Genomic DNA, 16300 nt, shown 5'->3' on the forward strand with positions numbered 1-16300 from the left:
GCCAATGCCTTGCAGGTGTCTATTTCACAGGCCATCAGCTGCTTTAAATCTAAATGTAATTGTTCATTTTAAATTCTAACCATAAATATCAGACCTCCAGTGTAAGTCTTCCACATTCAGAGCCAAGCAAAGGAACTTGAATCCACGGCCAGAAAAAAGCTCTCCAATAAGTAACCTGACATCCTAAAATGACACCAGTGATTCACTCTGCAGCAGTCTGTTATTCCCAGTGCTGCTGTAAGCATCCCAGGCCCTTGTAAAATCCAAACAAAAATCAAACCAAACTAAACCCCCCACCCAGTTACTGTCCAGCAAAGTGCTTGCAAGGAGCACTGAGGTAACTGCCCCACTCCCTAGCCAAGACTGACTGCAAATGCCTCAAACACAGGTTATCCAAGCAATGCTGAGGCCTGAAAGTCACTTGGTACTGTGGCCCTGAATCTTTTAGGCAAATAAACACTCAAAGAAACCCGTGACTTCCAGGAGGTAGCTCCAGGGATTTTAACAGAAGTAGATTAGAAGATTTTAGAAAAGTTAATTATTGCAGCAAGCAGTACTTCCCTGTCTCTCTCTGCTAAACCAGTACTACAGTTTAATTTCCAGGACCATGAACCCAGGTGCTCAGTTACACAAGCTATGCTGTACAGGCTACTGATGGCAACTGATGGATCAGCATCCTTGCTGCACTAGCTGTGACCTGTGGATACCTCCTCTTTTACATCCTCCTTCAGAGCTATGTATAGGCAAAGGGATAAGGCAGTAGGTAGTGAAGCGGCCCAAGCAAAGAAGAAAGGCCCTGTTCCTTTGCTCCGCAGCAGTGGATGCATGCTTAAGAAAATCCTCTCTAGGCAGGAGAGCAGGTCAGTACTTGGCAGACCTGATCAACTGAACCTCCAGGGTGTGTGCATGAATGCCTCTGCACAATGTTATTTTAGACCTGAACAGTCATCAGCAACACCTTACGGCCACAGAAGTGTTAATCAACACAGAAAATCAATAGCATTAAAAAACAAACAAACCCCAACACAAACCCCACCACCCTCTATACAAATGAACATGCAAGCAAGCTTAAAAGATCAAAGAGTTTGGCTATACGTGTGCATTATCTACAACAACTGGCATGTTTCAGGCACAGCCAGCATTTTTTGCCTTGAAAATAATTAGGAATGATTAGAGATGCCTAATTCCGCTTCCAAGTCGTATCGGGCACTAACTAAACTATACTGCAAGCACCAACAAACTTGCATTTCCTGTTCTTAAATGTTTTGAGGCTCTGAACTTGGAGATAGCGATCATAATAACAGCAGCAGAACAGAACAAAGAGGAGGGAAGTGCAACTGAAGCAGAAGCTTAAACCAAAGCAGTAAACTGCATGCTGTCAATGTGCTTTTATTAAGAGAACATGAAAAGGATATTATAAGGGTTTCAAAGCATTTCAGACTGCGGAGGCAGGGGGGAAGAGACAACACTTGAAATAAATGTTCCATGGAGAGAAAATCTCTAATAATTTATTGACCTTCAGTTTCACATTGTGAAAAAAAAAAAAAAAAGCAAGTTTTACAAAACCTGAAGATGTAGTAGCAAACAAAAAGACACAACCTAGACAAGTTTACTTCTTCACTTGCACAGTTTTCTTTTAGCACATGAACCACATTTTCAATAGCGAGGAAAGGGAACATTATTCTGCTCTAATCACTCTTATTCAGACAGGTGTCAGACTTTGAGAAAAGGGGCTGCACAATTATACCAGAAGAGGAAGGCTGCCCTTTGTTATATGTTTCTACAGCAACGACTCTACAAAATAAGAGGAACCTTCCCATCTTATGCCAGGGTTTTTGTGTGCACTCCACTGTGAACTGCATTTGCTTCAAAGTGTGGGCTGTTTTGCAAGACTGGAATGGTCAAACAGCTAGCCAGGATTCTCACATCAATACAAAGAGCAAGAGCCTAGCGCATTCCCTGCAGAGCCAGAGGCCCACCCTGACTTCAGCTTCCTTCAGCCTACACACAGGAATTAATCAAGAACTTGAAAGCAGACCACAACGTTGGAAACAGCTGCAGAAAATCCATCCCGCTTCGGAAGTTGCACGGCGCTACAAAACAGATTTCATAAGCTAAGTGGTTCGATGCAGGGCAGCTTCATGTCTGGACTCTAGAAAAAAAACATGTCACAAGCCTATCTGCCCTTGTTTGAATAAGGGGGCCCCTGGGCACCCAGTTCTTTGCTTCCTTGTACCTCGTGAAGGCACTAGCACCTGGGGAGAGGACGTGAAAAGCACAGGAAGTCTGATTTTATGGCTCCCTTGCACTCCCAAGAGTGATCCGCAAGAAGAAAGGCAACACCAGCTCAAGGCTGTTTGCTTCAATGGGGCAACCTGTGCAAGTGTAGGGATACAGAAAGGAGACCTACCCTATTTAAGATGTTTTCCTATTGCTTAAAAGCCATCTAAGAGTAAAGAAACAACACTGGGGTGGGGGAGGAGGCACAGGGGAAGGTGGAAGAAAAAAGGCTGTGGGTTTAAACACTTCTTTAATCTACCATTTCAAGAAATCAGTTTAACCAGAGGAACTGTAACTGTTCACATCTAGGTGGGCCTCACCCTTAAAAAAACTGCTAATGCCTTTGCTAATTAATCAACTGTTCTTTCAGTATTCACAGAATTCCAAATAACCTATTTCTGAAATGTAACAGTCTACTCCAAACAGCAAGTCAAATGTAAGGCAGCACAAAGAAACTTCCAGTAACCAGTGTAAACACTTTCAGATGACAAAGCTTTCACAAATACAGTTACATCACTGTTACACAAAGGAAAGCATCACCAATGTGACTATTTTTGTTTTGCATGCATGCATGCAGCTGTTTACTTACACTGCAGTACACACCAACCATGGAACTGAATGTGCCAGTTAAGTTGGGCTCCAGGAACACTTAGGAAAAAAACACAACACAATACAAGCTTCATGACAGGATCAGGCAAAGAAAGCACCTGTGAAACATAAGCTTCTTAAATCCAGAATAAAAAGAGTAGCTTCATCTCTGTCTCAAGATGAGACTGGTAAGATATTTATTTAAAAATCAAAGTTTGGTTTCTCACAATTGTAGCTGATGCTTTTGAGCAACCAAGTGTTTAAAGACACACCTGACTAAGGAAAATAAAGGCAGCAGAATTTGAGGGCTATTTTTAAGATAAAGAGGTTTAACATTCATTTTCTATCCCCATAAGAATTTTGCTTGAGCACTTGGGTCTTTCACACCTGGTTGCTCAGATGATCATCTGAAATCCAGATGCACGAGGCAAGCCAGTCAGTGCAAAATTGCTGCTCTCTTGTTTTCTTTTTTTTCTTTTTTTTTAAGACTTCATCAATAACCTAGCTTGAGGTTTTTTTGTTTTTATTGTTGAATCACCATATTCCACTCAGGTCAATCTGGCTATATTGTAGGTACACCTTCTCCAACTCAATAAATAAATAAATAACTTTGGACAATGACTTCATATGGGCTTGGTATCCAGAAGCTCTTCCACAGTATCTGTGTTGCAATCAAGAAGCTGCACAAAGAGAGAGCTGCAAGAGATTTTGGCTATTTCCAGATTAGAAATTGAAAGGCATGACCAACAAATGAAATGTAGCAAGGACACCATCTACAAGTCACACCACATGCAACCTGGGGAGCTGGTGGCCTGAGAAAGTGACCTCCATGGCTTCTTCCTCTAGTACATGTGTAATTTAAGATCCTGCCTTGTAATCCTTCCATTTCTGACTGGGAAGCCACCCCTCCCTCCCACCTCCAACTGTTACCCAATAGTCTTCTTTCTTTGTGCAGCAGAGCAAGTCAGCGATCACAAAATGTGCAAAACATACAACAATTCACACAAGCCCTTGCAACATGAAGACAATTGCAGGCATTGTTTCAGCATGCAAGCACTGAACAATAAATAACTATATCTACAACAAGTAACATAACAGGAATGGGACAGTTTGAACTACTTATAAATACAGGGAGGAAAAGGAACAAGGAGCATTTGGGGGATGCAGTTTTTTTTCCCCATTCTTGCAAGAACATTTCACCACTGGGCTGCTCCTTATCAAGCAGAAGTTCACTCACTGCACACAGGACAATGCAGTGCAGGATCTAAGAGATGCTGTAGGCGCTGCCCACAGATAAGCATGCTCTGATTAGCAGAGTTCAGCAGCAATACCACTGTATCTTCATTCACAGCAGCATCTCGCTGTTTCAGACCTGGCCTGTTTCCCCCCGTGACTGGGGCTGGCACTTCACATCACCACAAAGAGAGGTGACAACCATTTCAAATTTCACACACAAACAGTGGAGTCCATGAAAATCAAGTGCTGTGTGCTGCACAGCTCAGAGAAGTTTGCCTCTTCTTTTTCTCCTTTGAAGGACTGATTAATATTGGCATTAATCCACAATTATTAGCACAAGGACCTGATCATAGGTTTGTCCATTCATATTTAAGCTATGTGCTGAAGCACTGAAGACAGTTTTTTTCTCCCATTCCTTCATGTGTAGATTAGATAATTTACAAGGTGCAGATGATTTTCTTCAAACGCAAGAGACGCTGAACGATCTTTCTTCATTAAAACCATTTCTCCAGATCTGAGGTTCCAATTCTCTTCTCCAAATAGAGGAGTAAACTAAAAGCATGGGAAGAGGAGGGGGAGAGAGAAGACAGAATACTTTAAAGGGTCTGCTGAGACAATGTACCATAAGGTTTGTGTTAGATGTCAAAGACAATCTAAAAGCTAGGCTTAGGATACAATCCAGTTGATGGGCTTACCCGCCTCCCTCCCCAACCACCCCCCCCTCTCAAGTTTTCCTGTGCAATAGCCAACTTCTGATAAATAAGCCAGCAAAGAGCATAATTATTTAGAGTCAGATTCTGCTTTTATTATTCAACTAGCCTTATTCTGCAAACCACCCTACTAACCCAGAAGCACTTTAATTTTTTTGCTATAAATTCAGTCATTTGAAACCTAAATCAAGCTGGCCCAATACAGTTCTGTGATGTGATGTGCGCCGCGTCCTGCATACTTCAACATTCCTATGTTCCCCAAATATCTTAAAGGTTTGTGGATTTAAGCAAACATAACCTTGCACAACTTCTCTTCCATAAAAACCTACATGAACACTTAGTGCAAGGCGCCTTTTCCATCCCTGGGCCAAAGCAAACCTGGCTGGAGCTAAGCAGAAGGGGAGGTGAAGGTGTCTCACCCCAATGCTTCCATTCACTGTGAAGAATTCTGAATTGCATTTATTCACAATATAGAAAGGGTCATATAATCCCCTTACTTAAAACATATCTACTATTCATTAGAGCAGAAGTCTGCCTCATTTCTTTTCACACAGCAACGTACCATGCATCAGTAATTCCATCCTAGAGTCCTTTATAAAAATTGATTATTCAATGAGAAATTCAGCCTTTGGATGCTAAGATTGTGCTCTGCTTTTTCACCATGAAGCTGTATTAAAATGCCAGCTTCCAAACCATCATCAGCTCATAAGTCATTTCTGACAGCACTGCCAGAATTTTAGGAGGCAAATCCTACATCACTGCAACACAAAAGAGCTCCAGCGAACTCACAGTTCATTTGAACATACTACATCTCTCAAGCTGTGATGTCTAAGAACAACAGGGAGCACCCAGAGAAACACCACAGCCTACATAATAGTGCAGAGCATCAAGCCTCTTTGCAACTGTGGGCTTGAAACACACTATTTCCATTATGTCTGAGAAAAAGGTCTCTGCACTTAGTGTTGATTAGTCTTTTCTAGACATTTTTCAGCATAGCATGCTGTTCTTCCCACTGAAACAGACTACCAACACTGAAGCCAAAACAATGTTCCCTGTCATGGAATGAACTTAAAAAAGAAAAAACATAAACAATTCCAAAGTAGGTGGGGGGGAAATCCCCAACCTACTCAAAAGCCCCAAGTTTGAGGAACAAGCCAAAGCAGACTGAAGTCTTCCTAAAAGCTGTCAGACTGGGGCCACACAGCGCCACGAAAACAGAGGGTAATCAGAAGTAATTTCCTTTTTGTCTCTCCCACCCACTGACAGAGCAGCAGGAGTCAGTAGGGAAAAAAGAAAACCAAACCCAAACTTATTGGATGAGCACACAGGATTGGAGAGACTTCAGTTTAGGGCTGTGTTCAGCCAGTTACCTTGTGCACTAGGCAAGCTAAAATAATGGCTTTTAACAAAACACTGCAAAGCAAGGAAAGGTTTCTTTGCACCGTTATATTTTCTTCAAAATGGAACACTCCCTCTCATGCACTGTAAACCTCAGAACAATTAAGTCAGTCTCAGAAGAGTAAGTCAATATTTTTCTTGGCACAGACGTGATCCTGGGCATTCAATACTGCTGCTCTGATAATGCTGGGAACTGCTGAAAGTCAGTAACACCAGAAATTAACTGAAATCGTCAAGATGTTGTTCCCTGCTAGGGAAGAAGCCACCACACACACATGGGGGCTTTCATGTGCTGGCTATTGGGGATGTGATTACTCCCAGGACCTGGTAAGGCTCAAGGGTTTGCCCTTCTTTCCCAAGGATAAGTCTGGAAAAAACAAAGTGAGGAGAGGTGAGAGGGCAGTGCCCTCAAGACAAACAGCCACCTGAGTCAGGAGCAGCACCACACAACCCAGCTTCACACCACATTTCTGTGCTCACCTGCTCCTTTGCACAGGCCCAACCTCGTATTCTTTACTCAATCAGAGCTTCCAGTCTGCTGAAAGATGATTGCAAGATGAATCCTCATGTACCATAGAGAAAGGAATTTCATGACTACCCTACATTCCTAGGTATATACTTATATCACCTGCAGTATTGTGTGCAGTTCTGGTGTCCTCAACATAAAAAGGACATGGAACTGCTGGAACAAGTCCAGAGGAGGCCACGAGGATGATCAGGGGACTGGAGCACCTCCCATATGAGACAGGCTGAGAAAGTTGGGGCTGTTCAGCCTGGAGAAGAGAAGGCTGCGTGGAGACCTCATAGCAGCCTTCCAGTATCTGAAGGGGGCCTACAGGGATGCTGGGGAGGGACTCTTCATTAGGGACTGTAGTGATAGGACAAGGGGTAATGGGTTAAAACTTAAACAGGGGAAGTTTAGATTGGATATAAGGAGGAAATTCTTTCCTGTTAGGGTGGTGAGGCACTGGAACAGGTTGCCCAGGGAGGTTGTGAATGCTCCATCCCTGGCAGTGTTCAGGGTCAGGTTGGAAAAAGCCTTGGGTGATATGGTTTTCAGCGAGGTGTCCCTGCGCAGGGCACGGGCAGTGGAACTTGATGATCTTAAGGTCCTTTCCAACCGTAACTATTCTATGATTCTATCTCACTGCTTCAAAGTTTTGTCTTTACTGCAAGAGTAAGGTAAATGTCTCCAGCTGCAAAAGACCTAAACAGAATAAGCTAGGGAAGTCCTTACACACAAACTGTTCTTCCTATTTTCTGGAGAACATGCATCAGTATGGAGTTCCAGGTAATTTAAGCGCAAATTCAGAGCTTGTCTAATTACTACCACTGTATTTATTTGCCCTGTTTCTTCTACACTGCCCGCCTTTCATGGTAACACTATATACTGTTCAAATCCAAAAAGAAATTACCAATCACAGAGCATGGATTATTTAGGATTAAGCATGCCCCTGTGTTTGGTTAGTTGGCTGGTGATAACTGCGATTCTGTACTGAAGTTTCAAAGAGGGTGTGGGGGAAAAGAGCTAAACAAATCTAACAGGAGTCTGCCAGATTTGTTGCAAAATACATAGATTAATAGTTCTGGAAAATGTCAGTAATTTATTTTAAGTGATGTAACTCTAGAAAAGATACAAATAAGGAAAAATTAGTCATAGTTGAAGTTACAGTGAGCAGTTATAAAAAACAGATTGAAAAATATTGGCAATACTTGTAGGTACCGATTTTTCAGTGGGTTTTTTTTATGAACCTCTTTTCCCCTCCTCCTAAAAATCAGATATTCAGAACAACCAAACAAGCAAGACCAAATTCAGACTTGCTTGTGAGAAGATACAATGCTGAAGCTGCACCTGGTAAGAGCTTCGCCCATTATGTATAATTAAATTGTTGTGGAACAGTGTGTGCCATAGATGGGTAATTATTTCAGCCAGCATTATTAATTATATGTCTTCCTGACACTGTATGTAGTCCAACATGTATGACCGTAACTATTTCAAAAATATATGTATTTCAAAGTGTATCAATGAACAAAATGTAGGCTTAGTTCACGCAGGTGTAACCATGCTGTCTAGGTGAGATGGAAAATTAGGCCTGAAGTGCCTGTAAAACACCTTTCCTAAAACAGCAAGTTTCCCCAAAGGCTGTCTGCATGGAGAAAGCATGCTGCCTGCCTGGAAATTCAAGTGAATTTGCTATCAAGCTTCAGATCAGAATTTATAGTATCTTTTTTGGCTGCTGTTACTGGATATATAGTGTGACCTAGCCTCTGTCACCAGGAAGATGGTGTAGAAACTTGTTTAGCATGTATTTAGTATTTAAAAGCAGAGCAGGACTCATTTTCCAAAAGATTACCTGAATTTCCCCACAAGCTGAAAATGTCATTTTTGCTCAGTCCTTTATATCCAAATCATTCAGGAAAAGGCCACATAAAAAGAAGTGGGTGCAAGGTATGTGGCAAACTGCTTCCAGCATCTGGCTTTTTCAGACATGGTGCCTGCCCTAAAACAGCCCATGAATGTGTGTGTTTCAATTGTTCCAGCTGCAAAACTGGCTTGAATATACTCACCCTCCTCAGAGCTGCTGCTGAAAATCTTTGTGAAAAGCATTATTACAGTGGAATTCAAAGGTGCTATTTCTTACCTGATAATTTGTAATTGCAACACACACACACAATTATGAGGGGAGGTGCTTCCATGTGCTGACGAATGCCGTGGGAATCAACGAATAGGGCACAGTTGTTATGCTGTTCCACACATCTAACGTGGGATCGTAGCAGTCCAGCGTCTTGCACCTCTGAATGCCAAAGTAGCCTCCAACCACATACAACTTGTTTCCAGACGCCACTGCGTGGCAGCTCATTCGCTTGGCTGTCACATCTCCCACCTTCGTCCACTGGTACGCCTCACTGTTGAATTTGTAAGCGGAGCATGCAGAGAATTCAGTGTCTCCACCCATAATAAAAATCTGGTTTCCCAGAACAGCTGCAGCCGTGTAGCGCCAGGGCTGGGGGCAGGTGGCTGGTACTGTCCATCTGTTTTCACACTGATCGTAGCACTGAACTTTGGGCAGCTTGTCGTGGCTAACGCTGGTACCCCCGAAAGCAAACAGCTTGAGCTTCGCGCTGACTACAGCTGCGTTGCTCACTCCCTCACGCAGTGGGGCAACCATGGTCCATTTGTTGGTCACGGGGTCGTATTGTTCTACTTGCTTCAAGGATACTGAAGGGGAAGCTGGAAGGCAACCAGTTGCTGCGGTGTGTCCTCCTACTACATACAGACAGTGCTTGAGTTCGGCAGACCCATGCCCGAACCTAGCTACCAGCATGGGAGCAGCCTTTGACCACTCCTCGTGAAGGGTGTCATACACCCACACGTCTTTGGAGACTCCATTTTCTGACCCTCGTCCCCCAGTGATATACACTTTGCAGCCTATGGCACAAGCGCTGAACTCTTTCCGAGGACTTGGAATGTCAGCCTTTGGAATGATCTCCTTTGCCTTTTGGTCCACCAGGTACAGCTTGTCACACATAAAGGTTTGGCCACCCAGAAGAAAAAGCGAATGGCCGGTTTTCCGGGGTCTGGCACACAAGCTAGTAACCACTCCATCATTCTGCAGGATTTTTAACTTGCATCTTATCGATTCTTCTACAATCTCTTTGCTTTTCCTTTGCTTGGTGATGAGTTCTTCCATGGCCACATTCTCCATAAGGTATATGGCAGGCAAGAGGGCCAATCTCACCGTCTGCAATAACTCTGGCAGGTAAGAGTGGCGCTTACTCAGGTCATAGTTGACCCAGTTGATAGCTGATTCATATACCAGCCTTTCATCTTCGGTTTCTAATTCTTCACTGGAAAGGAGCTGCACTACCATGTCTTTTGGCAGCTGGAGGAAGTCTTCACTTTTACTGATACTCTGGAAGTTGCTAAGGCACATCCTCCAAGAGAGCTCATACAGCTTGGTGCACTGGTGAGCATCTGACAGCAGCAGCATGCCAAGACAGTTGGTGGGATGAAGGTTTTTCTCCAGAAATTCTGCACAAGCATCCCGAATGTCCTGAAACTCCAACATGTCACCGGCCTCCAGCAGCGATTCTGCGTTCTCCTCATTGATGATAACCCTGGAGGAATATGCATAATCCAGAAGAAGCTCCAAGACTTCTGGGTGAATTGAATTATGAAAGTTGACTTCACTGTCCTGGCTCTCTTTCAGTCCTCCACTGAACATTGCTTCGAAATAGCGGCTACAAGCGGCCAGGACGGCTCTGTGGCAGGGGAATGACCTGTTTCCAGCGTGGAGAAGTACATCTGTAAAGAGACGTTGCTGACGCAGAAGGTTCAGGTGAGTGAGGACACTATCAGCGTAGGACGACTTGTGGAACAAGTATATGTTTATGGAGCCAGTACTGGCCCTAGATTTGCGATTTTCATGCATGCTGACTGACATTTTCTTTCACACCTATAAACAAAGAATTAATAAGATTAATGAGCCAGTTAAATTTATTACATACAAAAAAAAAGTGTAACTATTATGCACTATAAGATAGAAAAAAAACCCTTAATTTCTAGATGAGTGGACAGAGAATTACATCTACATTTGGCATGTGTTTACTTTTTTGTAAGATGAGTTTCATAAATGACATACTCTAAACTTGTTGCCCAAGAGCAGGTTTATCTTGGGAAACCTGATCTCCAACTTTCATACAGTAAGCAAGTAAGTTGGAGGTGAAAGGAAAGGAACCAGGACTGATTTTCTCACCCTTCCCCAGCCTAGACCAGCTGATTCATTACATACATACACATGCACATGCTTGAAACATTCTCCTGTACTGAATCATAGCAGGAAGAGCTACCAGACAGAATACCTAAGGAATGTCAAAAGCTGCACTGAGAACAAAAACCTACTAATCCCATTAGGAAGCTTTCCTTTGGTGTAATGATTCCGTATGCAACAGCATACAAAGAAAAAAAGGCAACTTTCAAATAAAAACCTAGCAACAACCATAAATTTACACTTGTGAAACAGGCAAGAAAAATATGATGGGTGAATTTTAGAGATTACATTTTGAACTCTGCCAGCAGCCGCCTGCTATAGTGATACAGCACATACATGGGCAGAGTCAGAAGAAAAATGTGTTTTAACCATCAACTGAAGTTGCCAAGGCATCGCCTCTGAAGCTACCTTGAGCCAGGTACTCAGAGCACAAGCCATTGGTTCATTTTGAGGTTTGAAAGAGGCATAAACCAGAAGACATATCCTATCCTACCCTATTCCTAACAAACACAATTGCCGTTCAGTCCCTGCTTGTAGGTGAATGTTACTGTTACCTGCCATGATACACAGGTCTATGTATGATTACAGCAGCAAGTTTCCGGACTTAATTAAGGGTCAACCCAATACAGTATGACGTAGAGGGAAAGGGAAGAATATTGGCAGCCATATAAAGCTAATGGCCAAAACGTCACAGTGAAGATAATAAGAGATGAAGCATACAGAGCCCAGTGCAAGTTGTGGCTGTGACCACTACTGTAATAATTTCAACTTCTCTCTCTCCAAACTGCAAAGGAACCTTAAGAAAAAGTAGAGAACCTAAATTCCCTAATGACTATGATATTCACATGCCCAGAGTCCCTTTTAATGCACTCTAAATGAGGAACAGGGCAAAGCCTACCTGGGAAGCACCCAAGGCTCAAAGTCAGAGCATGACCTGGGGCCACTTGTGGATGTTTTTAATGTGGATATACTTCCCTCTCTCACAGACTCCAACATTTTCATACTCCCGAGCATGTTTAATAAGTGCAAAACTGCACAACAGTATTCCCACATTTCATGCCTCCAGATGACATAAGAGCTTTAAAAACCTCAGAAAAAGGTTTTTTTAATAAATACATAATGTATTTTTCCAGATTCATATGACCAGAACCTCAACAAAATCAAAACCATATAGGATTAATTTGTGCAGCAGAATCCATTTCAGAATGGGCCATCTCTGTATATGGAATATGCAATACATGCAGATTAATTGCAGCATAGCCAGCACCATCCTTCTTGCTCAGTATTCTAATGAACAGAACAATTGATATGTCACATCCAACAGCAAGCTTGTTATATACCCTTCCCTTCAGTCACAGCAAAATAGCCCCTCAAACCAATATCAGTTAAGGAAAAAAGAGACACCCTACTGTAAAACTACCATAGCCCATTTACTTTAACCTGAAACATGACTTCTCAGATCATTAACAGGGATTCAAAAGAACAAACACCACAGCTCAATATACAGTACTGAAACCAAAATCCTCCAAAACAGAGAGGAAATACTTCCCCATCAGAGCCACAGCTAGAGTATCTAACTCACTCTACCATGCGAAAGTTTGGAATGGTATCTTACCAGTGCTCCCCAGGCCAACCTATTAAATGCACTAAGCACAGAATAACTTAAGGAGGCTGGCATGTCTTCACAACACAAATCCTTTTACAAGGAAAAATAAATTACCTTTAATGCAATTGTATTGTCTGGCAAATAAAGATTCAGATGGTATTCAAGGATCCTGAACACTAATCTCAGACTAAAATTGCGCATTTAATTTATAGCCAAAAAGATTATACTGACCATATACATTTTGAAACCTGCTGTCACTGAAGGATTGCGGGAAGGGTCATGGATTGAAAACTGGTACGCAAACAGTTCAGAGACACAGATGGGAAGAGAAGCCCTTTACTTACAAAGCAAACTTTTCCAGTCACTTTACCATTTTAAATGCCATTATGATCAGTGCAAAGCATTACGTGGCTCTCTACAGACTGGCTTCTCTCACCCTGAGAACCTACCCTTGCAAGGTTTCCTTGCCAGGGAGCAGGACAGGAGCTAAACACCCACTGATCAGAGACAACAGAGTCACCAGGATCTGAAGATGCCCACTACCCCCCTGCTCCACCCAGAGTAAATGAATGAGGAGACACGACAGTCTACGCATGACAGAATCTGTATGAAAATACAGTTCCTCTCCTTTCTCCCCACATACTGGGGGGATTCAGAGGACACTGAAAATCTTCTTTTATCATGCACACTGGGTTCAGAAATAGAGCAGGTAAAGTTCACATCAGAGGCTGTCAGTGCAGGCATTCAGATCTTTCAGTGGGCTCTGTATTCCTGCAAGTTCCACTGGCTCAGCGTCATTCAGAATGAGACCAAAGCCACAATAAAATTGAAGCAAACATAAAAGAAACCCACCCTACAGTTACACATACATTGGAGGATAGTGAGCCACCGACTACATGCAGAGGGGAGGAACAGATCACTGCGTGTTACCCAATCCCACCCACAACCATAGTAACAACCACCACTGTAAAAAATAAATAAATAAAACCAACAAAAAAGCCCTATAAGAGTCTCTGTGAAACAGCTACTGAATAGGGCGCTCAGCTTTTCAACATACTAAAATAAAAGATTTGGTCTTTCACAGAGCAACACCCTTCCTCACTAAGCACTTGCAGACTTCGTATATGCTGGTCCTTAACTGTTCAGTAACGTTGCTTTATCATCACAATGTCATCTACTGAGAAGAATTCGAAGTATGCCAGTGCACATTTAAGATAAGCTAACATATTTCCCCAAACTGAACAAAGATACATATCTATACATCTTTTTCCTCCACTGTGGTTGCTGAAATGAGTTCACACATGGACTAGTCAAACAAACACCCTTAGAAGCAATTATCATAATTCACTAACAGTCAGTGTTTCTGTAAACATGTCCTCTTGCAGTTTCTGGCAATTAGCTCAACCCAGAATCTTGCAAGAATATTAGAATGTATAAATGACATCTCTGATTTCTCTATTTGGTGTTGGAAATTATGCAAGCCTCCAATACTTCAGTGGAGCAATTTACAGTCAGTGAACAAATGTTCATCTTGAATAATGAGTCAATTCCCTTCAGGCATTTTTTCCTTAGAAATAGCAGTATTTTCATGTAAAAGGCAAGAAGTGGTCAGAAAATTACCGATATAGATTTTATCTAGGAATGGAGGTTGAACCAAGACTTTGATTTATAATTACACTTCAACAGGCTACTTGTCACAGCAGTCAAGTAGTAAACACTAAGACTAAATAACACTCTCTGCCCTACTTCTTAACAGCTCTGCAGCATGCGGGTCTCAGCTTAAATCAAATGAAAAAATAAGTATTTCTAAATTACTGACACCTGATGTAGGCTCATTTTAATACGACTCTGTAATTACATGGTGGTGGTGGCTGCGTTTTTGTTTAGAATCAGTGAAAACTGCTGAAGGGGAGGAAATCTGCTAAACGTCCCGTCGATTTAACTAACACCACTTTCAATTGCTAAATGTGCACCGATACTATCGGTTTTGCAAAGCCAAATCCTGACCCTACCTAAAGTCCTCTAGCACAAACTCGGTGGCTTCCTAGGTCCTGCAGCGCTACGGAAAGCAGAACATGCTGCCCCTGCTAGAAACGCACTACTGCTCACCACACGCAGACAAAGAAACCCAAGTCTAAATTCCCCCCAGTTCTCCACAACGCCTGAACAACTCCACCTCTGAAAAGCAACTTGCTGGGTTTCTTCCCAACCTGATAAATAAATAGTACGAGAAGTCAAAATGCATTCGAGTTCCTTTATAGAGCAATAACCACGTGCGAAATTTCTGTGCCAGCACGGGGCGACCAGCAGCCGGCTCCGGGAGCAGCGAGGCGTTCGCACTTTCCCCTGCCTTGTCTCCGGCCGCCGAGGGATGCTCCGGACCTCCCGGGGCCCCGAGGAGGGAGCTGCAGCCTCCCGGGAAAGCCAGCACACTTCCTAATAGAAGCCGGCAGCTTCCGAGCACAGCCGCACACCGGACACCACAGCTACCGCGGACGTCTACCCGCCCGCCACCCAGTGCCCGCTGCCTGCAGAATTCCAGGGCGACGGTGCTCGGCGCTGCGGGCAGAGCAGAGGAGCGCTGGCCTCCGGCTGTGCCTGGGACCAGCAGGGCAGCCCGGCTCCCGCCGCCGGCACTTCACCGCCCTGCAGCAGCGCCGACCCACGCGGTGCCCGCCTAAAGCATGCGGCAGCTCTGTTCCGCACGCCTGCCCTGGCCTGGACACGGCGCTCCGCGGATCCGCACTGCCCACCCGTATCCCCACCTCGTCCGGCGCCCAGCAGGTCGCTGGCACAGACTTACAGCAGCGGCTTCTGGGCAAGCGCGAAAGTCCCTGTGCTTCCGCGGGAGCGCAGCACCGCGCATGGAGGGGAGCGCGGCTGCCTGCTCGGCGGTGTGCAGAGAGGCGGCCGGGCAGGCTGCTCTGTCAGGAGCCGCGCAGCGCGGGGCGGAGGTGGTGCTGCTGACGGGAGGCGGGCCGCGGAAGAAGGGCGGGAGGTAGGAAAGAGGGACGCAAACCCGGCCGGTATCCGGCAGCTGCTGCTGGCACCGCCGGCCGCAGCTCTGGCCCCGCGGCGGCGCGGAGAAGGGGTATATGTGCTGGGGGGCGGGGGGAGCGTTTATGCAAAGCGGGTGAGTGACAGGCAGGGGAGGGACGGGAGGATGAGGCCGGCACTCGCGCAGGACTTGCTGTCCCGGCCGGTGGCTGGGAAGGTGCAAAGGTGCCCCCGCGCCGCCCCGCCGGGGGCTGCAGCGCAGCACGGCAGCGGCTGTCCCGCACCGCACGGGGCGCAGCGGGGGTAGTCGGGCCAGCCCTGGGACCTTGCGCCGGGATGCGCGGTCCGTGCTCCTCGTGACGCAAGGCGAGCGCTGCCGGCAGCGCGGAGCGAGGCGGGTGATCCCCGTGGCACCGGGCTGCCAGGGCCCGCGGCCCTCCGAGTGGGCAGCGGGGTGCGCTCCGCTTTGCAGACACCGACGTAACCGCACGGGAGAGGACAGCCCCGCGGAGCGGAGCGCAGCGCAGGAGGCGGCTGCGGCTGACGAGCCGAGAGGAGCGCACAAAGCAGCCCTGCGGGAGCCCCTCCGCAGCGCCACGGGGGCGGCCCGGGGGAGCCTCGGGCATCGCGGGGGTCCGAGCACCGCTCCCGGGAGCGGCTCCTCCACGTGGCCGCGGAGCCGCACCGGAGAGCGCTTCCATTGCGCTCCCGTG

At 45.2% G+C, this 16300-nt stretch overlaps 1 protein-coding gene across 2 annotated transcripts; it reads right to left on the reverse strand.

The window, feature by feature from the left end:
* Positions 1-1492: 1492 nt before the first annotated feature.
* ENC1 (ectodermal-neural cortex 1) lies at positions 1493-15639 on the reverse strand. 2 transcript variants are annotated; one of them, XM_061369536.1, is made up of 3 exons: positions 15394-15639; positions 8855-10669; positions 1493-4656 (listed from the first exon to the last, which is right to left on the reverse strand). In XM_061369536.1, exon 2 carries the CDS (start codon positions 10655-10657, stop codon positions 8888-8890), a length of 1770 nt encoding a protein of 589 aa, XP_061225520.1. In that variant the 5' UTR covers positions 10658-10669; positions 15394-15639; the 3' UTR covers positions 1493-4656; positions 8855-8887. The 2 variants fall into 2 exon arrangements, with proteins under 2 accessions (XP_061225520.1, XP_061225521.1); XM_061369537.1 differs by lacking the exon at positions 15394-15639 and adding an exon at positions 15094-15196.
* Between the last annotated feature and the right edge of the window lie 661 nt (positions 15640-16300).

The sequence above is a fragment of the Neopsephotus bourkii genome, unplaced genomic scaffold (assembly GCF_033783945.1).
Source record: "Neopsephotus bourkii isolate Nb327-2 ecotype Australia unplaced genomic scaffold, CSIRO-AGI_Nbou_v1 NB_1507, whole genome shotgun sequence".
In the NCBI taxonomy this organism is placed as follows: domain Eukaryota; kingdom Metazoa; phylum Chordata; class Aves; order Psittaciformes; family Psittacidae; genus Neopsephotus; species Neopsephotus bourkii.

Bases quoted from the DNA above. Each gene is read 5' to 3' on its own strand.
- ENC1 (XM_061369536.1), bottom strand. From the start codon at position 10,657: ATGTCAGTCAGCATGCATGAAAATCGCAAATCTAGGGCCAGTACTGGC.